General features: G+C 42.5%; 1 protein-coding gene across 3 annotated transcripts in view; it reads right to left on the bottom strand.

Moving 5' to 3' along the window:
• The window catches only part of AGAP1 (ArfGAP with GTPase domain, ankyrin repeat and PH domain 1), a 386,681-nt gene that overhangs the window by 38,118 nt on the left and 324,963 nt on the right, over positions 1-23,600 (bottom strand). For all 3 annotated transcript variants that reach the window (XM_075511168.1, XM_075511170.1, XM_075511169.1), the window contains 2 exons: positions 8,348-8,502; positions 5,880-5,970 (listed from right to left, as the gene is read on the bottom strand). In XM_075511168.1, coding sequence (XP_075367283.1) covers positions 5,880-5,970; positions 8,348-8,502 — 246 coding nt within the window. The remainder of the gene's footprint in view (positions 1-5,879; positions 5,971-8,347; positions 8,503-23,600) is intronic.

The following is a 23,600-nucleotide window of genomic DNA, read 5'->3' as shown; positions in this document are numbered from 1 at the left end:
GGAATCTAGAGCCACTCGTAGCCAATTACAAGGGAAAAAGGAGGAAAAAAAAAAAAAAAAAGAGCGACTAGATACAATGTCTCTGTTGCTAACTATATCAACTCCCTTAATAACCATCTATATCATCACCTACATATGGCTTTTACATCTAACACACTATGGGGTATGTTTTCATCTCTAAGATCAGGGAGATAAGTACTAAGATGAAAATGCGGTACTTTGAACAGTCCCAGTTTTAGTGTACGAGCCAGAAGGATTCCACCGACACACACACACACACACACAAAAATAACCCCGCAAATGATAAGGCTGTGACAAACCTGACAAAAGCCGGGAAATTCAAAGTCATTTCCCAAGATGGTTCACTTTTTTGTCGCTGTCCTGTGTTATTTAAATCTAGATTTGTATGAATCTCCCTCTCTCCAGCAAACACTCATTTTAACAAATGCAATGAAAGACGTATGGGAGGAATTTTTGGTGGCTTTTTTTTCTCCCCCCTGCTGTCCGATCTTTTCTTCTCGCCTTACCCTGGGCCTCCCAAAGAACTAGTAGGCTATCACAAATGCCAAGCAGGAAAATGGTGATTAATTGAGAGGGCAGGCAATTTTTATTCAAATCTAAATAAAATTTAGAGCTGATAGAAAATCAATTTCCAGTGTCCCCTTCCATTCGGGGAAATTTCATCCAAAGACTTGTTTCTACTTTATGTAACCCAAAACCAAAAAGTTATTTTTGGCAGCTAAAATATGTGGAAACAAAACATTTCCGAGTTCTTTGCCATGTCACATTTGGACAAAAAATATGAAAGGAAAGCAGATAATTTTAATTGCAAAGTCCCACATTTCATTGAAGGCATTGATTGACATTTTTCAGTCAGTCCTTAGAAATCTAAAAATATCCCCAAACAAGAAAGATCTCTCATCTTATTTCACTTGAGCAGAAAAACAGATCTTTTGTTTAAAACGTTCCTGTCCCTACCAAGTCTTATACTAGGAATATACAGCATTGCAGATCTCCAAAAAATAAGGTGAGACAAAACGCCCTTCCATGCTTGCCAAGTCCTTGGTAAGACAACCCTGACAAACTCCTTTCCTGCATGTTCTTCAGGTCACCCCACCAGTTACTTTTGGTGTCTTGCCAGTGGGGGAACCAGCAGCGTATTTGAAACACCCTAAAAATCCCAAAATACTCATTTGTCGGTAAAAGCTTAAACGGAGCAGATAATAATTTAAGATTTGCAAACTGTGTCTCGGAATGAAATCCCCGTCCCTGACCTGCAAAGACCAGGGTTATCTTCACAAAAATAAAAAGTGCAGTGAGCTCAAAGCAGCACGAACTCAGAATGAAGCAAGAGAAAAAATACTGATTAATATTTTTCCAATTATTCTAACAGAACTGATGTTAAGGACCCGACCTCCCTCCCAAATACCTCTGTGTACTTGAAACGCATCTACTGTATCTTTTACTGAATACATTTTTTAAATATTCACCTACTTCCAACTGGCAGTGCTGGTACGACTGAAGTAGTCCACCAAAGCGATAACCAAGAAGTTACATGAAATTTTGGCCAGATAGTATTTTAAATTTCAATAATCTGACAACACACGGCTGAGTGTGAAGGTGGCAAACTAGGAAAGGCAAGTGTTAAACTCATTACAGACATCCGGTGAAAAACCAGACCTGTTGATCTCGGTTACAACTGGATAGGAGCAAGACAGGGCTCTAATGAAGAGCTTGGACAAGCGGCATCGTTGGATGGATTCTGGGAAAAAACTGACATGGTGTCACTTATAACGCCTGTTTCAGTGTACGCAGGTGAAAAATTGTTCTCAAAAGGAGGTATGCTAGATGACAGAAGTCACTACCCGCCAACAAGAAAGGCAAGCTGTTGTAAACTACATGCTCAGGGATGTCCCTGTTTTCAATTCACTGCTCCGATCTGCATCTTCCTCTTCCCATATGTAGTTGAGCACATTTTAAATCTCATGCTTCAAATTTGTTACCACCGATTTATATGGAAAAGAACCACACGTGGGTAGTAAGCCGTGACTATTCAACCTGGCTTTTTCCCTTTTTTTTTTTTTTTTTTTTTTAAGATGATTCAAAATCAGCTCACTTTTCCTGCTGATGCTAAGTGTAATTCTGATTTGGAGGATGCTCAGAATACTCACAAGCATGTGGCAGGCTTTTCTCCAGTACGCATACATCCAAATTTGACGGTAAAAGAAGGAAAAAGCCCATTCAATGCAGCTATAGGTGCTATAAAGCTAGTTTCCTCTTTGTCTTACTTACAATTTGTCAAACAAAATATGACCTTTTAAACATCACTGAATATTCCCAGATTGCAATTTTCAGCTGCCCGTATTCTTAAAGGGGTTTCGTTCTCTCCTTCTCTAAAAACCTCCTCCCCGCTTGACTTGCACCTCAACCAGATTGATCAGTGGAAGGTGAAAGCTCTTGGAAGAGGTCTTTTGGGAGAGTAACCCCTCGCCACCATCTCCTTCATCCCTTTGGACATGAGGCTGCTGCTGAAAGGCTTTGCCATGCTAAACCCCGCCGAGTTCAGCATGTGCAAGACAGCGCTGGGCTGAGCGGACGAGGGGCAGGGAGGGGCAGCAGAGCCAGGGTAAAGAAGGAGAAGCAGGGGCCGAAGGCATCTTGCAAAGAGCTGCGGCAAAAGAGAGAAAAGTTGGCATCTTTCCTCTCCTTTAAAAGTTTTTTTTTAAAATTCTGAATATAAAATTGAATCTTGTGATGGGTCTGATAGGCTTCCCAGGGCCACCCAAATTATTACTTCAGTGTTTGGCTCTCAAATACAACATACACCTCTTTAAGCCCTCTCTGTTTTCTTCTACAACGGAAAAGACCTGATATTCCACGCTCTCCAGGTATCTTGAAAGAGCGACTCGTATTTAGCCTCTCATCTGCTCTTCAGGCAGTAAGACTGGAAGAGCTAAAATCCTTCGGGGGCAGGAATTTAGCTGGGTTTGCCTGAGCAATCTGATCATCTGCAGTGCCTTCTCCCGGTCACCACTGGGACTCCAGCGCTCTGGGAAAAGGCAACAGCAGTTTCCTTCGGAAACATGAAATGAAGTCTTCTTGGGCAAAAACTCCAGCACCTAAAGAGCGCTTTGCCTCATCTATTGGTCTGGGATGGGAACGTTAAAAAAAAGGACTTAAAAACTTTAGTCTGAGACTGCCGAAGGGCCCGAAGGCTGGCGGCGCGCAGATGCTGCTGGTACTGCTGCCGCTGATTAACATACAACAAGGCAGAAATTCCCCGGTGAAACAAAGTGCTGTGATGAAGTGCTAAAAAGGCAAAGAGCTCTAGAAAGAGGAAGAATGAGACTTCTGAAGTGGAAGATTGATGGCTCTTGAATAGAGCTGAGGGACGGCAACATCTCGTATTCCTTTGCTCCCAAACATCTGGCTTTGTGAAGATGCAAACTACGTAAGCTTTCCTGGTGTTTGTGATGCTAAATGCTCCGGGGGTAAGGACTTGCCCAGGCAAGGCAGGAAGGGAGAGAAGGAAATAAAGCAAAGCCTGGCAGAAAAAGCAGCGGGCTGAGGTTCACCTCACGTGCGTGTTTACATTTGCAGATACAACGCCTTGGAAATACCTCAAATTTTTCAAAAGGAAAGATGGTGGCCTTAAAATTAGGAAGGCCAAATGGCAAGAAGAGTCAAAAAGGTTTTAAATCATCTCCAGGAACACAAACAATTAAGAGAGGTTCCAGCTGAGATTCCAAAATCCACCCCCCCTCCCAGCTACAACAACCAAGCACCAAGCACTGAGTGTTGCCAAAAAGGGCAGTCCCACCCTGCCCTCTCTCAGCAACATGTTCTTGGCACATCCCTTCTGCTGGCACCCTGCACGCGTGGCCAGCTTGACCCACGAAGCAATCTGGATGAAAAACAACCTGGTGAAGGGGGGGGGGGAGGGCTGCTTTCTCGCACAATCATTTTCCTGAGCAAACATCTAGCTTGGCTGCATAAATACTGGGGTACGTGCAAGGCTGGGGCGAGAAACACGCACCTTGGGGACAGCGTGGGCTCTGGGTAGAGCTGAAACGATCACGGATGCGTCGAAAGGACATGCGTGGGTGTGGGAAGTTGTCTGCAGGGAAGGGATTGCACGTTCCCGCCCTGGCTGGGTGACCACTGAGCGGGGTCTGGGAAAATGCCACCCACGGCTGTACAGACAGACGGGAGCAGAAATCAGTAACGCTCCCATCGCGGTCTGCTCTCAGACAGCAGTGAGTACTTCAAATGAGCTAAATATACATCTAGGTCACTTGAAGACCCCGTCCTTCTCACATACAGCACGGCATCTTATATGCCTTTTACTTGAACTATAGCTTTGGCGTAAATCTGAATGACTACTAGGTCAATATGAAAGAACAGTAATAAATAAGAGTGACTTTGGGCTGTATATGGTAAAATACCAGCCAAACCAACATTTTCCCTTGTTTATCACCTGCTGGATTACTAGCCAGGGGAATGTAAAGACCTTAATTTATCCATGTTGCTAATATTTCTCTCTGTCTGTGACAAGTCCCTGTGAAATCTCTCTTTGGGATCTCCCTCCAGCAGGTCACCAAGCTGTTTTGACAGCACCCCAGTCCTGGTGCTCAAAGCCCGGGCTCACATCCCTGCGCGCTGAGCTGCCGGGCACCGGGCAGCTGCCTGTGATCTTGATCCACCTCCTGTGGACGGCATACGAATATCTGACAGTTTTCAAAAGAAGCAATTAAAACCAGTCTGTATGTGAAGCACATTTTGATGGTATGGAAAAGTCTTTTTTATTTTAAGTGGCTGTTAATGTGCTAACCACCTTCCCTTCAAGCCTTCTGAGGATGAGGCAGGGGATAACAGGTTTGTTTGGTGGATGACCGAATCAGCTAAATTGCTAACTATACAGATAGCAAATTAGTCACGCAAAAGCACTTGCACTTCCAAATGAATGTTCATTTTAAAGTTAACTGGGATGTTAGAATGGCTTAGACTAGTAGTCAAAATCTTGAACAGCAAGTCTTAAAAAAAAAAAATTATACCCAAAGAAAAATAAATGAATATTTTTCCATTTTAAGCACATGTAAAAATCACAAGAGAAGTTCTCACTTTCAAATATCAAAGAAATAAAAATGCACAAGTTCTCAATCTTCCTGCTTCTACAACTAATTGCTTTAGAGCAAGAGTACTTCCTTTTTGTGGCTTTGTTGCAAACCCCTGGAACTAAAGAGCACCAGAATAATGACCTCAGCTGGGGTTAGTGAGGTGAACCGCAGCTCAAAGTATTCGTGAGAACACTTTTCTGAACACTAAGTATATGTTTTAAAAAATAAAAAAAAGGGAAAGAAACACAAAGGAGAGGAAAAAAAAAAAAATCCCAAATCAGTTTTCTAGTATCCAGATATAATGAGCAATGACTTTGGTTTCTTCTGACAAGTAACCCTAAAAAAACCAAACCAAAAAACCACCAATCAAGCTCTACCTCTTTGAAAATGTTACCATGGCACACGTGCCCTCTCCATGCAAGAGAGGAGGAAAATGGAAGTAACTGATGTCGAAGAGCAAACTTCTTTCTCCTTTTCTTCAAAGAAAAGTAAAGAAATGCTGACATTTAAAGTGGCATGTGAAACAACAAGGGGAAAAAATTAGGATGCATCTGACACAGCATATATTAAGTATGAATTAACATAAAATAAGTCTGATTAAGCAAACTCCATAATGAAGAAGAAACATTCAAACAACACATGGAACGTAACACCGAAAAAGACAAAGCCCATGGCGGGTGTTCACCTAAGTCTCGGCCAAGAAGAACTCTTGGCCACGAAGGAGAAGAGGTCAATTGTCTGAAGCCAACCAGCCGTACTTACTCTGTGCTTCACAGTCCACGCAGTGGGAATTGCCTCTGATGTTCCGTATGGACTGAAGGGCCATGGCCTCGTTCTGACTCGTCAGGCGGGACTGCGCAGATTTAAAGAAATGCATAAGCGACAAATAAGAACCCAATAAAAAGGGTTAGATGACACAACTGTCAGCTGAATGAATGGCAAAACCCAAAGCTTAGACCAACGTTGAATGAGCGTGATCAAGGAACCCAAGTCCTTGCTTTGCCTCTCAAGAAATGGTCATCCTTTGGCATCTCCAAGTACTGCAAGTCCACGCCTGCCAAGCAGGGACTCCTCTCTCCTCCCACGTTCCTGACAGCTCAGGATTTCTCCCAGGGCTCTCTCCACCCTGCCCCCGAGCTCCCAGTGTTTTGGGGTCTCCAGGCTGGATTCTAACAAGTGGGGAGACTGTGCAGAGGAAAACCGAGCTTCAAAATGAACCCTGCTATTCATGAGTAAAGTGGTCACAGTGTAGGTTTACTTCTTGAGATAAATTAGATAAGAATATCATTTTATAAAATCAATTTCTTTTATTGATGTTTATGCTTTTGCTAATGAAGACTAAGGGATGGTTTGCAAAAGCAACTGAAACCTTTTTATCATCAAAAGGTCAGATTTAATCAGATGGCTCCCATTTAAATTCTCTCCATAATGACCTGCCAATGACCTCTACTTGGACCTGCAGAGACTGCCACGATGTACAAGTAGTTCAGCTCTACCCAACTAAACCGTCTTGTGAGCTTTCTGAGAAGAAAAGTGTTAGCTGTACCAAATAATGGATTCTCTGCAATGAATTCATTTAAGCAGGATGAGGACCAGGTCCTAAGTATGGCCATGTGGAGATATGTCCTCCTGATCTATCAACAGGACACCTACTAAACCTGTCCAACTAACTACACTAGTAGTTCCAGCTAGTTCTTCTGACATGTTTTGAGACCTCAGTAATACTGCAGAGAAAAAAAAAACCTCTCTGAGCATTGTGGCGGGTTGAATATATAACCCAAAAAGCTCCCTGTACATGCATAATCTTATCAACGGATTCTCCCTTTCAAAAGAATATTTAATATACACAAAGGCCAATCTTCTCTGTGGGTACTGCGTAGTAAATCTTACCAGTCACTCTTTATCCTCTTTTGTATTAGTATTTTTATGTAGGTGTTAGTGTACAAATTTCCTCTATTGTGCTCCCTTAACATACGTAGTTGAATGTGTAAACCCAGGAAAAGCAAAAAACGTACAAGCAGTCATTTTTCTCTACCTCAGAAATACATATTGGAAATAAATAAATTTTTAAACAAAACGGGAAGTAAATTATATTACGATGATGATAATTACTGGTGTCTGATCTACTCTGGTAGAGCAGGGCAATGCAAGCAGGCATTCATTTCAAAATATGAGTCTCTTCCTTGCCATATAAAGCCATTAAAGACATCTGTTAGGCGGATAACATTAAAGGATCTATAGGTCTGAATAATTACTCCTCACTTCTCTCCCTCCACTACCACTCAACACCTTGCTCTCTAGCTGTGAAGTGTTTGCAAACACAGAGACTCAAGAAGCAGAAGTTCTCTTGTCCTTCCAAAAATGAGCAATGGCTGAAGAAGTCTCTGATTTTAAACATTTATTTATTTATTTTGACTGGAAAGGAGAACAAATTACTTCTGTCATCATATGAAAGCGTTGCAAGATAGAAGGCCTGTACCTCTTAGACAATGTTCATCTTCCCCAAAAAGCTTTGATGAGCTGTTTCTGGATTTGCTTTCTGTGATATTAGTTAAGGCAGAAAACCATAAAAAATTAATTCAGTGTAATTAAAGAAAAGAAAAATTGTCATATGCTTTGTAAAGCAACAGACACAAAAGCAATAGCTTAATTTTGATTTCTGTGATTTGTATTACCTCATCATGGCAGAGTCCTATGGCTGGATGCTACTGCACATTTATGGTTAGGCCAACCAGAACATTTAGTTAAATTTTGCCATGCTTAGTAGATTTAACTAGAGATTTGACTAGTAAATACGCTGGGTTTTGGGTCTGCCTCCACTCTTCTCCAAGACAGGCTTTTCCTCAAGGGCCTTCTGCTGACCTCTAACCAGAAACAATCCTGAAGCTGCAGCGGTGACTACACTACACCACACCACTTCTCAGCAGGGAGAGTCCGTGACCTAGCCCCAAGTTTCAGTCAACATTTTAAGAGCAATACCGAAGGCTAAACAGATAATTCAGGGGCTCCATAAATTCAATTGCTGTAAAAATAAATTGTAAAACAGGCTACAGCACCAGCTCTCTTGAAACAGCTGAGATATGCGTGCAGGTCTAATGCTGCTCTGTCGTGTGCGTAATGCACGCACATCTCTAGGGGTACAGGTTTAAAATTCAGAGTTCTTGATGTAGCTTTCATCTTAATGATCATCCACCCGTTGCTTATTTTCAGCATTACTCTGTGTACCATACCTTGTTCTTGCTGCTCTCACATGACTGTAAACTGGCCAAGATCTGACTCTCTATGGCTTGTACCCACGCATCTCTTTCTTCATATGTGGTGGCTTCAAAGTGCCAAGTCTGGCCGGTGAGAGAGACAATGATAAACTCAAAGTTCTCTTCTTGTTCTGAAAAAAACATGCAATAGGAAGAAAAGTTTAAGTTTAAGGATATCAATAGCTAGGCCTAAGCGATCTTGGTTGACGAGCATTTCTGCAATGGAAAAAGCAAATGCAGGTCTGGATGTTTGAGGTTGGAGGCTAGATATATCCAACTACCCTGCGGTTGCACGATGCATCAGAAAATGACTGGCAGATCCAGTGCTTTTTCTCTCCAAACGTTATGTAGTCAAAGTACTGTTTTGGGTAAATATTCAGTTCCTGCGTGCGTTTGTGAGTTTGGTATGGAGTCTATACCTTTCTCGAACACAACGTGGCTAACAAGCATTATTTGGATTTAAACCTGAGGTGCTGAGCGCTACATAATGTAAGAACCAAAGTGTGTCGCAAAATAACTTAACAGATGAATGGACTATAAAGAGCTGACAATAGAGAAAATTTGACAATTTACCCTCTTCCTTCAAGCACTTGTTTACATGTACATATGTATTAAAAGTGGATGTGTACATTTTCTTGTCTACAGCATAAATACATTGGGTTATAATACAGGATTAAAATCAGTTCGACCTATTCAACATTCACGTTCGACACGGGAGATGAGAAAATGATCTGAGGAGCTAGCAGAGAGGGTCAATGAAATATCCTTAGGGCTACTAGCGTATAAGGACAAGTATTCAGGCCAGAGCACCGCAGCGTATGAAAATACCAGCAGCACTGAACTAAATGGACACACACTCCAACTACACATGGGACACAAAAGTCAAATTAAAAAAAAAAAAAAAATCAAGGAAGCTGAAACCGAGCGAGTGGAATTGGGAAGGGCAGGCATGAAGCATGAAAGGAACAGAATAATAGAGCACAAAGTTCTGGTGAACGTCAGCCATAATGGGCTTTAGAAAGAGCATTTACATTTGCTGGTCTGCTAATGACTTATTATATATTCAGAGCCATGAAACTCCTGCATTACCTTGTCATCCATAAGCATGCAAAGATAAGCGACAAATCTAGCACTAGATTTAAAGACAGTACTGCTGCTCGCTGGCAGTCATTTTCTCAACCTGGGGGATAACTGGTTTTCTTTGATAAACTCCATGCTAGCAAGGCCAGTGCCCACGCTGCTTTAATGAAGTCTCAAAAAATAGCAGAAGGTTACTTTGCACCTTGAGGTGAGAATAAACGCGGAGGTGAAGGTTATTTCCAGGTGCATGAGGGCACCTGAAGCAGCAGTTTTGCTACAAAAATAGCGTATGGGATAAGCAGGAAAACAAAGATAAGAGAAATGATGCAACCGTACAGCTATAACTACTTTTCCATTTTAGCAACACTGTATTAAAAACAAACAGGTAGACTCATTATCCAAAACGCTACGATTAAATCATGGAAAAAGCCACATTTATCAAACAGAGCTTTCAAGAGTTTATGAGGAAGATGTAAGAGGAACTACTCAACAATAAAGGAAGTTACGTCCAGCCCTGTGCGCCGTCTCCTGTAGGACAACACAGTTACGGTCGTCTGCTTACGCAGACGTGGTACGGCATACGGTCAGCGGGGAGGGTACGGGCATACGCAGAGTTATGCATATGTTGACGAGAACAGGGAACGACGGTGAAGGAAGAGAACATGAAAAACTGAATCCCACCTGAGGCAGCCCCCTGTAGAGTCCAGTTTAGGAAATTCATTCTTCTTAGGATTTTCAGTGGCTTCTAAGCGATAAAACTTTGTACTCCTAAAGTCTTACAAAAGGAGGATTTCCAAACAATGGTCACTAAATGTTCAGAAAATCCTGCTATATAAGTTACTCAGTGCGGGCGGTAGCAAGAGATGCGTATTGCTACGGCAGGGATCCTGCACCCTGCAGTAACACAAAGGCCCTTTTCAGCCTCACTCCATTTTCTGCCCCTCGTGCCCTTCTCCCTCAGCCCTTCCCTTCCCCACTCGCAGCTCTGCTCCAGGCTGCGTCGTATTTTCCCTGCACCTCTCTCCCCTGATCATACGCCATACCATTTCTACGTAAGCCAAAGGCTCGGTATAAGCTGAAGGAGCTGCCTGCTAGAGAAAACGGTCATCTTGCCACCCCAAGTTAAAAATTCCCCACACCTCCTTGTCAAGCAGGGAGGATGCAAAGCCCTGTAGGGATGCAAAGACACAGAAGAGCACAAGGAGAGAGGAGACTTCTCCAGCGCACGTGGCAGGGCTGACTTCTCAATGCGTAACAACTCGACAAGTATATGTGGTGTATAACTGATGCTCAACAAGTACACGTGGTGTATCTTTAGAGGGCCTCTGCACTAATCCTGTATCAGTTCATCCCGGCATTTAAGTACTAGGTGACTTTCCAGCATTACCATTCCAGACCTTAAAATAAATATATACAATCAAGATGCAGCATCATTGAATCCTCCTATCTACTATTTGCCAATAAACCTGATCATATACATGAAGCTGGTTTACCCAAGAAAGGCTTCTGAGAAATAAACTCCGCGATTCAGCCAGCGTACCATTTAAAAGCGAGGCTGAAATACCGTCCTCGCAGCGGTACCTCTGCAAGCTTTGTTTTCCAGAAACGTATTCCAGGAAGTTATTCCTCTGCTTATGGGAGACCTATGGCAGAGGACACAAACCCGGCTATTCAGGCGGCTGGAGTGCAATTGAGGAAGCACCTCCAGCCATTTCCCGTGGTCGCTCTTTGATACGCCAAGTCTCCTTTTCCCAAAGGAGAGGCTCCGGGATTCATCTCCTGACCTCTTCCGCTGTGACCAGCTGACACCGTGACAAAAGCTGTAAAGACCCTGCACAGCCTTTGTGGCTCAGCATCGCAAAGTCCACGTAACACGCTGGTGAGTCTGTCCCGGTATGGCCCCGCCGCGGGTTACAAGGGCTGCGGAGAGTTTCAGGGCTGGGCTGGAAGGACATTTTCAGTTCATCAGTAAGTTAGCCGGAAACGTGGTCATTGGTGATGATACATTAAGAACATACAAGTTTGCACTCTCTTATACCCACCGAAGCTTCGGGTTTATTCCCTAAAAAGCTCAGATGATAAGCAACGGTGCCAGTTGAAGATGTGTTCAACAAAACATTTTCTGCTTAAATACACCTTTTTTTTTTTTGTAAGCACAGTTGTGAAACAAAGCAGCAACGCCTGCTCCACGTCACCCACAGGGCAATGCCTACAAAAGACGAGTAGCGAACGTGGACGTCCTTCATCACCGCATACACGAACAGGAAAATCCAGGCAGCAGAATGAAATTGTTCAGTTTTACTCTTCAGAAAAATTATAGGTTGTGCTATTTAAATCCCTGTGAGCCCAATCACAAAATTTTATTAAACAGTTTTCCATGTTTAACAGTTATTCATAGAAAGGTCCACTATAATAGTATTTTAGCACCATCAACCTGTCGAAATCAACCTGCCCAATTACTCCAAACTACATTAATAACACCGGATATTACACTAATTGTGTCCAGTTTCTATGCAGACGAGGTCCCGCGGGGCTAATTTTGCATCCGCAGGGGCAAGCAACTCAGCCATCAACCTGATTTCACTAGGAATCCCTCCTCATTACACAAGTCCAGGCTGTCAAACTTTTTTTTTAAAAAAAGGTTAATGGGCCAATCAGTCATCAATTATTTCCTGGAGGGCCAGCAGACAAAGGGTTAAAGTGCAAAGAACCAGCTGCAACTGATTTCCATTTGGAAGTTATTATCAACAGGAGATGTCTAAAATGTTGTTGTTGTTGTTTGTTTTGCCTTTTTTAAGTGGGAAGGGGTGGCTAGGATGGGAAGTGAGCTGAAACTATAAGATTATGATGATATAGAACCTAAAACAGAAGTGATTTTTTTTTTTTTTTTTTTAGAGGACCAGTGGAAGTGGGCATGCAATCAGTGAATTTTAGGAGAACCACCACACCATCATAACCTCCACACCACTTCCAAGAAGCTACATGGTACCACTGTTTATGCTGCATATACTGTTTTCGCCATTATCTTTTTATAGTAAAGTTAATGCATTTAACCCAAGTTAACATTTGTTTTGCTCTGCCAAAAGACAGACGTTGCTACAGCCCACCCACTTACGGAAAACAAGATATACAATTTCTTAGAAGCAAAGGACTGTGCAAGGGAAAACAAACAATTAGGCATGGTCTCACTGCATTCCCGTACCAATGCCTGTGTTTATGGTATGTAACAGAGATCAGATTTAGAGAACTACACTGAAAATAACTACAGGATACAATTAGTCTATAACTTGTTCCAGAGAACTCAATTAAGTCTACTAAAATGTAGGGAAAACACATGTCCAGAAGCAGTTACGCCTCTTGGTATCCCATAAGAGTGGTTCTAAATGGTGTGCATATATCAATTTGTTCACAGTTTCCACTTCCCACATCTTTTACTCTCAATATTAACAATTGCATAAATAGCCACCGACACCTTGCACCAGCGGTGGGTAACCACAAGCACAGTCTGAAGTCACCAGAAGACAGGGCTCCCTTTCCGCCAGGCACTCTACAGTCAGAAATTACACCCATCCCAAAAGTTTGCTTTTAAACAAAAAAAAAAATTCTGTTTTTCCATGGGTATAAAACAAAGACTTAAGACAAAGGCTTAAGGCATTTCTCATAGGCATACATGGATATTTTGCCAGAAGCAGAAATAAAACTGGATCTTCTGGCTTTCACTAGGTGCCAGATTGTGCATTTGCATCTTTGCCCAACATAGTTGTCATCAGAGGATCCTGGTGCTGCTGCTAATTAATAGTAGCTCACCGTGTACGTCTGGTGGATGCTGCCACTCACACAGGAAACACTTTCCAGAAACAAGAAGTCAAGTGCAGAACCAAAAGCTTCTCAATGGCGTATTTCAAACACCCGTGAAGCATCTTCAAGAGTTGAGGTTACAGCTTGAAACCTAGTCAAGCCTGCCTCAAGTAACACTGAGACCTATTTAAACTCCCTTTTTATCACGCCTTTCTCCCTCTCTCAAAAATCGCTTCTGCTCAAGCACCCTTCCTTAATAACCCTTCATCTTGTCAAAAGGATGAGAATGAAAAGCCGCCGAGGTGCCCTAGCAATCAACATCAGATGTTTACGATATACAATTTGTTTACAACAAAGGCGCGTGTTATTTACGTACTGTATAATGTTAACTATCCTTACCTTTTGCCACTTAGTGTAAATTATCCCTGTAAGTCGGAAGAGAAGTATGTTTATTAGCAGCCTCAATTAAGGAAATATTTGTGCCATGTCCCACTGGGCATGACTATGCTAATACTTCTCTCCCCTTTCCAAACCCAGTGTCTAAATCTAATTAGTTTTGAAAATCAACCCTATCAGGACAATATAGCTCTGCTATCGGTTGCCCACAGCTCTTGATAAAGGTTGTGTTCCACTGGAAGAATTTTCCAGCGCTACTGTTTTATACCGCTACCCGTGAGTGACAAACTGGTGATGAAAGGCCGGTTTCTAGCTCAAGGGACTAAGACCCCCCTGCCATACATACTTGTTGTTTTATTTGGGTGCCAAGACAACACGGTTTGAAGAAATCCATGAAGTAATTTTAAAACTCAGTTGATACAGTACGTGAGTCTACACTTGCATTAGGTGTTTCCTAACACGTTTCAAGCCTGCGGTTTACTTTTTAAATTATACGTGTTTCAAAGTGGAAGAGCTTGCTTAACTGAGAGGCGTTGCGAAGCCGAGTCTATTGGGCAGAGCTTATCTCGGGTGCTCTGAACAGCCTCCCCCTCCATCTGCCATGGTTAGCAAAAGCGAACTTTCTGCATAGGCACAGCACCACGGCAGCAACGGCATCGCTACCTTTTAAGCAAACGGTAGTTTGGGAGTTAATGAATATGCAGAATAGAAGTTTTCCATGAGAGCCTGGCAATTCAGATGCAGCACTGTTTAACACGGCACATATGTAACCGGGAAGAGTGGAAAAATGAGGGTTTAATATCTTTATGCATGTTAAACCATAGCATGCAGAGCACAGCCATTTAATTTTGTAAAGATACTCTTTTCCACTGTGCTGCAAAATCTGTTGATACGGGAAAAATAATTCTGTATTTTAACAACACTGCTATGATAGCAGCTACAAGCGACGCCAGCTTGTCTTAAAACCAGGGTGGGGTCTGTTTTAGGTATAACACACTGACATTACATACTTTCCCCCTAGAGAATCAAAGGATTGCTTAAAGCCTGGCCGCCCGCAATAAGGAGCAGGTGGGACTTTGTCACTTGTCAGTGGCTCCCTATAGAAAAAACCCGAATCTGAAAACTAAGTCTTAGGCAAACTCTAAAATTAAAGAAAATAAAATTTCTTGCAATCCCACATAACGGATGAAGGAACAGCGGAGGAGACAGTTGTACAGCGTCCTGCTTCTCTCTGCCCTCAGAAGCTGGAGTTCCTCAGCTGCGACCTTACACCCAGCCACCGCTGTGAAGATCCTGCCCTTCCTCACTCCTCTGCGACCAGGACGGACACATCAGAAATGCAATATTTTTGCTATCAAATAGCCCAGAGAGAGGAGGCACATTCAGGGAGGACTCGCAGCTTTGCACGGTGCACAGCAAAAGGTGGCCCTGTGTAAGCACAAGAGACCCACCACGCTGAGGACCACGCGTAGACCTGCTTCTGCCAAGCATCCGCAAAACCACTGCAGCACCCGAGCTGCAGATTTCTCAGTCTTAATTGGAGATTTTGCTACCTGGAAGCATACAGAATACTTAAATAATAGGACCGGCATTACAAATTATCGGAGAGGCTGCTTTCTAGATCAAGCTTTCAAAAACGGGACTGTACCCGATGGGAATATTTTTGGTTTGGAAAAAGGCGTAAGTGCAATTGAGCAAGCATGTGCTAAAGACTAAAGCAGATTTGTTATTCTGGACTGTCATTTCCTATCACCGTTCTCTTTTTTGAAGGCATAATTATGTAAACATGTGGCTTTTAATACTTACAATGCTCATTAACTCGACATTTGCATGTCTCGCCATTCCAGCTTTCACACAAAGGCTTAAGGTACCAGCTCAAAGATGCAAAGCTATGGAGAACATCGAATGTTCAGTTTTTAGTGGGGATGATACTTCCCAAAAAAAGACACATTTGCCTAATTTCAGAATTTCGTTTTGATATGTCTCAAAACTCTTTGGACCATGGCCATCAGGAACATGTTCCCATGCGCTTATCCAAGGTGCCTTTGATACTTAGTTTGATCACCAAGATAAAAGATTCCTCAAACTAGACAGGCTCTAAAAAATGAAATCTTTATCTGTAAAACGCAAGGGAATTCTTTATACTCGTTTCTCTGGTGCAATTTAATAACAGGTAGATATGAAACCACAAGCTTCTCAAGGAGTAAACCAGTAACAACAAACATGCCCGCACACTGATGAGAAGAAGAATCTGGCTGGGAGATAAAAAACAGCAAATACATACAAAATTACAAATCACGAAAAAGTCTCTAGTTAGTTTCCTATTAAATGGAAAAAAACCAACCCCAAACTTATTAATGTCCAACAATCACTTTCTCTCATTTCATATTTTGCGCTTCGTACTTGAAAAGGTAACAAAAGGATCGAAACAGACAGTTTTGCAACTGTTGCTCTGAAAGGTAATAATTTTACATTTACGCTGAGAAATAAAACAAAATTATAATTAAAAAAGCTTCCTTACGAAGCTGCAGTAAAAAAAAAAAAAAAAAATCACACTTTTGTTTCCTATGTACACTTTGTTTGGCAGCGAGAGCAAGGCATCCGACAGCAATACAGCAGTAATTGTGCAAAAAAAGGACGGTGATATAAATCACCAAAGGTTAATGATCAGGATGTGAACAGAGGGACTTGTTTACAGAAATAGCATGCAATTTAAAATTTACAAGAGATTTAATGCCACCGCTTGGCAATCACTAAAATCAACAGCCCAGAAAACAGTGACATTAAGAAAAATATTACAGTTATAATCATTCCAAAATAAGTCAATTAGTGTTAGGGCATGCGCTTGCGATTACTTGACCCATTTGGTTCGCACTTAAGTGAAGAAAAAAAAAAATCCCCCTCCCTTACACCGAGATTACTGAGTTGTGACCTATTTTGCATTCCCTATTTCTTACACCATCCCTGTTACATGCTGTTGGAGATGGTGGCGGAGGCTGGAGCTTTTTTTTTTTCTCTCCTTGCCTGGCTTCCAAGTAATTCTGACCTTTGACATTTGTAATAATAAAAAAAAAAAGAAGGAAGTTTATAATTGTGTTGTTCAAATGAAGGTGGAGGGGGAAAAAAAAAAATAAAATTCAATGTGCTATTATACAAAAGCCATGACGGCTGTCTTCGGTGGAAAAAAAGCGATGTAAGTCAATTTGTGAACTTTGGCACCAGGTGACCTTTAGAAATACAACAATATACAGAATTTACAAGCAAGAGTAGTACATGCAAATGACCCGGCACTGTCTCGCCTTTGGATTAGAGCTGCAAAGAGCATTATGGAGAAGGCTTGCACAAAACAAATTAAGACTGTTACTTAAATGTCACGGCACACTATTGTATTTGGCTACAGATCATTACACCTGATACTAACACTTTTAAAAACTGTAATAACTTGGGAAATATTACATTGAGTGCCCACATGTAGAAAGGGAAAATATATATATATATATAAAAAAATAAATAAAAGAAGAAAATGGGTTCCTGAAGTAATTTAAACATCACCACTCCACGACTAGAGGGAAAGGTCAAAATTTAAGTAAGCTGAAAGGAACATGAATGGCAAAATAAAACGCACAAACAAAAAGATGAAAAGACCAACTGGAATGACTCTGCAAACACGAGATGAAAGCACGCATGCTTTGGGCAAATTTGATTTCCATGCCCACGTTGGGTAAGGGAGAGAGGCAAGGAGGGCGATTTTTGGAAAAGCGGGTTAAAAAAGGGGTAAGAGAGGAGGTGTTCATCTAAACGGGTGGGTTTGTTACCTTCGGTGTTGGTGCTGCTGCTGCTGTATATATTTCGCAGGCTACCAACACGGTTTAGTTTCCAAGCTTTGCGTTTGGCTGCGTCCAGAGAGCAGAAGGGGAAGAGAAAAAAAAAAGAGAATAAAAATAAAGAAAAAGGAGGGGGGGGGGGGCGGGGGGGGAAGAAAAAGGGGAGAAAAGAAACATCAAAATAGCATGTGAAGTAAAATACAAGCACAAGCCTGTTAACACGTGAAGAGCTACACACAGAAAATGCACACGGGACTACACAGCCCCTGCAATCCACGGACGATACGGAAAGCCTCTTATTGAGAGTGATTTTGTAAGTCTCTACAACGTGACACGATTTGACAAGATTAAATGGATCTGCTATTGGAATAGACAAAACCAGACCAGCAGAAGTAAAAAAAATGCAGGAAGCATTTGTACAGAGGATACACGACTAGACAAAACAGCTACTGTAAAATGCGATTTAATTAACAACAAAACGCGGCCAGCCAAGAGCTCCTTTTCCTCCAAAAGCCCGTATTCGTCACTTGGTGCCTGTAGTTCACCTTTAAAACACCTTTTTACATCATCACCTTTAAAAGTTGAGGTGGCGATGTAAAGGCCTTAAACCCCCATAACAACAATGTGTGTTATTTGTAGAACTGAGCTTAGAGGCATTACTTATTTTGAAGAGTGTCAAGTAGACAGTGATGCAAATGATGTTTGTGCTCCTCCCCTCCTCCCCCAGGCAAATCACTGCAAAATCAACGTGTTTATTTGGAAAGTAAAAAAAAAAAATGTATATTCTTTATATAAGAGGCAACACCCTTGCTTTATTAGAATTGCCCCAAACTTGGAGATTCTCCGAGTTCCCAGCTGCCATTTTACAATTAGCAGAAAATATTGCTCAAAAGCACTCCATTCCTCTGCTCATTAGGAGAGAGCACATTTTCACATTCTTTAAAATCGACGTGTTTTGCCTCAAGAGTGAATTCACAGCGTGAGAAGGACGTTCAATCAACAATATGTTTAGCCCGAGTTTCATCAGACAGGAGCCGTATGAAGCATCCGAGCACACCATGACACTGCTGGCACCTAACAGCGACTGAAATAACAGAGGTGTCCCCTCTTCTTCACCCATGGACGTCCCCCCATCTGAGGAGGGAACTGCCGATCTGCTAAAAGTGGTATCTCTATAGGCTTTCCAGCCACCGCATCAGCTTACCTAGTCAAGAAATAATGATGCAGCACTGCTTGGCACGCAACTATTTTGTAAAATCTGTTTTACAGGAGCAGGGAAGAGATGACGGGGGTCAGTGACAAGTGGAAGAGCATCCAGACCTCCTCCTGAGCCGCCTTTCTCAGCAGGTCACCCAGCCCTCCTGCCCACAGACAGTGGAGAGCTTTGAGTTTGGGTGTGAGACTTCTAAAAAGGACAGCATCAGTTACATGAATTATGATTAATTTCCAAGATGTTTGAAAATGGAACAGTCTTCCACTCCCATTCACCTCAGAGTTTCTTATGAAGAAACTCATATGGTAAATCTCAAGTAAGACCACGCTCCCCCTCACCACAGATGCTCCTCACCCTTTAGGATGACACGAACATCGCACAACATAGCAAGTCCTGTGATACTACCATTTTAAATTTTCTTTCTACATTTACGAGAGAACTTTTTTAATGCCCATGAAACTCAGACCAAACAGCTGCTTCCACAGAAAAGGAACGGTGACGTGAAGTCATTCCGATCTTTAACAAAAAGCTTGATGTTCAGCTGAAGAGCTAAGGCTGGAAGAGAAATGCCTAAACACCCTAGACTGTTAAGCTATACGCTGTTTTAATAAAGCCATCTGCAGGCTTTAATGCTATATACTCAAAGGGATAACGGAGGACTGGATGCCTGAGTGACACCCTTTAGAATGTGTCTTGCTGAAATTAAAAGAGATAACACTATCCGGAAGGCTAAGTTAGACCTACCTAAAAATTAAAGATCATCAAACCTAAAAACATCTTAATTGTGTGCATCCTTCAATACGAAAAAATCTTCAGTTTTAAGTTATGTTTAACATAAGTCCCAGAAGGTACCAGCAAGTAGAGAGGCACAATTTCCCCAGCTGAAAACTTGTTTCTCCTGAAAAAAATTTACATATAAATAGGCAAAATCGCGGTTTGGCACCCCTCCGAAAGGGAAGACGTCTCCAGTACACAAAGACCCTTTCCCAGTCCCTCTTCATTTTTCACACTTTAATGGCACGTTCGAGTACGGCCGTATGAGCAGGAAGTGAACTCGCAGCCTGGTTTTCTATTAACCTATTGATGAAATAATCCATTTTAATGTGTTAAGTGTCATGCCTTTTTCTTCTCTTTAAACAAATGGACTTTTTTTGCAGTGATCCTGAGGTCCTGATACATCCGAGTGTGTCCTTTAGCATTGATTAGGCTCCAGCCTGCTTCCTCGCGGTGCTCTGCTGTCTTTCAGGATTCACGAATATTATCATCAGCAGGGTTCGGACACTGCCAAGCGCAGCCTCCGCGGGGTGATGGATGGGCGTGCGAACACCAGGGCCCAGCTTAGCCAACCTACCCTGTCTGCCTTCAAAATTACACACTGCCTACACGTTTTTGTGACCTACCAACACGGCCTTAACGGGCACTGGCGGTCATTATTTGCCTGGTTTGTCTTTGACTTATTTCTCAGGATATTTGGTCCGTCCGGTCTGGCTTCACTTGCTGGTTCAAAAGTTAATTCAACAAAAGCTCTTGTTGCCAACTCTGGATATCTCTCTATATAGTATATATACACTTACACAAATAAACCCAACCGATTTCCAATAAAAAGCTGTAAGAAATACTTAATTCCTTATTTAACAGCAACAAAGCTCCCTAATTAGAAATATCTTTAAGGTAGATCAAAGTATTTTCTGGAAGCTTATTTTCTTCAAAAAAGACACTAAGAAGTGTCTCTAACTAGAGATACTAGAAAAATCCAGACAAACACCTTTCTGAAATGTCAGATATCTGGAACGAAGTTAACCGTTTCCCAGAAGACACTGGGTATTTAATTTAGCTTGTACCAAAATGGCAACTAGTATTCTGCCTAGTGTGTTGTGCTACCACAATCTGAATTACTAATGTATTTTAATAATGTTTCAAGAAAATCTTTTATTAATTTCAACACTTGCCCTGATCTCTGGCTTCACTGCCCACAGAAAAACAACACCTCGCAGCAAACAAAGCAGCCCCCCCATCCCGACCAGTGCGTAGACATGGAGTAACAGCACAGTTTCTGCTCTTATCCAAGCTCATTAACTCCAGAAATTTAGATTGCCAAGATTAAACTCTTATCTTCGCTGGGCAAATTAATTTGTGCGTCCTAACACTCAACCTGGACTAGCACAAGAAGTCATTATCTGTCACCCAACGGCGCAGAGCTCGGCTTTTAACAACCCTGCAAAACAACACCGGGATCGTTGCAATCTTTGACTCGGCACAAGCCATCGTCCGGCCATTCCTCCCAGTAGTGACCATGGGAAGAAATCACAAAGCACAGAACGACGAAAGCTTTGACTCTCGGAGCTCGAGATGCGTTTTTTTAAGATGAAGGGTTAAAACGATTTCTTGAGTTCTTGCAAGGAAGCTCCTTTCAATTGTATCATCTATGATGGGATGCATCACTCCTGCAGCAGATACGTACTGGGGTATCTCGTTCAGATACACCAGTTAAGGACCTGGAATCGACCAGATTGATTTGTGAGGAGGAAAGAATGATGCGCTTCTATGTAACTGTGTCAAGTGTTTCAACGGGCCACATGTATATTCATTTTTTTTATAGCAGGAGCTACTCCTTAGGTAGGACGGAGGTCAGCAATTGTTCAATCATACCAGAAAAATATTTAGCAGCTAGCTGAAAATCTCCATACGCTGTGAAAGAACCACACACTATATAAACAGATGCGTCAGCTCAGCCCTAGAAAGTCACACACCAACCTAGGGAGTGAATTTTCCCCTCTCAGTAACGTAGAAATTGGAAAAGCATTCCCTTCTTCCACCAAAACATCACCTGCAGTGCCTGGCAACGCTGCTACGCATTTGGAAGCGAGTAATTCCTGGGTTTGCATATGCCTGACAAACAAGCAGTTGCTTGCTTGTTTAATCAAACTGCCTGGATTTTTTTTTTTTTTTATGTCATCCTAAATTTCATCATAATTTTTATGGCAAATGAGTGACGAGCAATTGCAAACTTTTGCTGTGGTAAAACTCTGCAGTTCCTGCATGCAGGAGGGAGGGCTGGATGAGCCCATTTCCTTCCCGAGGGGATTATGCTGGGCGTATAACCACAGCCTCTCCAGAAGCCCTCCCGTTTCCCTCCTCCACTCCTCCTATTTTACTTATCCAAGAAGCTCTTGCAACTTTTTCATTTTTAATACCAGCTTTGCGTTTCAGGGCTATTCGAAACGTGGTAGCTCAGACTTTCAGAAAGTACCTTGCCACCTCTCCACCTAAACGCTAACGCGTCCTTTTGCATCACTTCTATCAGCGAGCGCAGCCTCTCAGGCTGCACGCTCCTTGCGTACAGCTGGGAAGGGGCCGCAGCCCGGCAAAGCACCAGCCGAAACCCTGGCGCTTCACGAGGGCTGATAGCTATTTTAGCTATTTTTCGACGGACGTGCTCTCTATAAAACAGGGCTATCGTACCACTGATCTGTTGTTTCAGAGGGGGTTGCGTTACCCACGACGGCCGTCAAGTTTTCTTCAGTATTTCTTGCACACAACGTTATACAAAAGCCAGTTCAAACTCTCTGCACGTAACCCTCGATCTAGCCTCAACCCCATCGTGCTGATGCACCGAGTCCTGCGGAACAAAGCCCTGCCGTTTCAGGGAAGCAGCAAGGCACGCTCCTCACCCGCATCCCTCTGCAAATGTCACTCGACCTGAAGAGTCTTGAAATGGGACGGGTTGCGTTTCCAGGAGCCATAAATCCCTTTTTCCGCCCCCCACTCTGCTGCATCTGCCAGTAGTGCCCTGCCACAGAAGGCTGCGGAGATGCACCCGCCTCGTGCAATACGGGCACCAGAAAACGGCCCGTAGAGAGGGTGATTTCTAAGAGCATTGGGCAAAAGTGAATAATTACAGACAAACTGCAGGCAAAGGAGCGTTGCAGCTCACCAAGCAATGTCCTGGGCATCTAGCTACCTAAAAAAATTGCTAATGGTGCACACCTTCAGGAGTTGATCTTGAGTCAATAAACTCATCTTTCCAGAAAATCGGCTTTGACCTCTTCTGGAGTTAAGGTAAACAACTTTGGCTCCCACTCTTTTTTTTCTTCCGAACAAACTTCTCCTGCTTGTTTATTTTTAAAATATATTACTCCCGCCAATCTGTCCTTCTGTTTCACCAACCACCTGAGAACCATTCGGCTTCCAGATCTACATCTTGGACCTTTAAAAACCCATACGAATCTGGAAGGGTCAGAAGCGTTTACTACTGTGGCTGTCCAATGAAGAGCCTTCACAAACTGCTTAAATCAAACATGACTTAGGACACTTGTGGTTTGATGTGAAGAAATGCTACTGACTGGCCGTTGCAAACAGAGAGGATCTGCGGCTGTCGAGCACATAGAGTATGGGAGTCGTGAAGGTCCTTGCCATGACTCTGTAGGTACTGACTGGACTCACTGAGCTTGAGCAGAAGCCATTCCCCTACGTTATTTCAGTTTTCTAGGTCCTTATCTGCAATTTTGCAGTTTGTAAGGCAGAGACTGTAATGCACACGCTCTGAAGTGGAAGCTATACAGGTAAGTGGAAGCTATACAGGTTATTTAATGGCTGTACAAGTCTTTGAACATCCAAACGCCATTGAAAGACAGCACTAAAAACTCAATCCAAATAGAAGATACTTAAATCTAGTGGGAGATGATTACATGTTAGGTCTCTGTCCATTACAGTAAGCCCCGATGACAAAACGGTGGCCGCAGCTTGCCGTTTCAGCTGAAGCTCTGGGAGGACATCCAGCTGCATCTGCGGACACAGGCAAGCTCCGTTTGCTGGTGCTTTTGAGTACTCCACTTTGTGAGCTGAACTATACTCATTTAACATACGTGCTGTATGTAAAATAAGCTTGCTTATATGTTTTAAACGTGTACACCTTAAA

The sequence above is a fragment of the Mycteria americana genome, chromosome 9 (assembly GCF_035582795.1).
Source record: "Mycteria americana isolate JAX WOST 10 ecotype Jacksonville Zoo and Gardens chromosome 9, USCA_MyAme_1.0, whole genome shotgun sequence".
Classification (NCBI taxonomy): Eukaryota; Metazoa; Chordata; class Aves; order Ciconiiformes; family Ciconiidae; genus Mycteria; species Mycteria americana.
The sequence above is the reverse complement of the archived record's forward strand: the minus strand, read 5'-3'. Positions and strand labels throughout refer to the sequence as shown.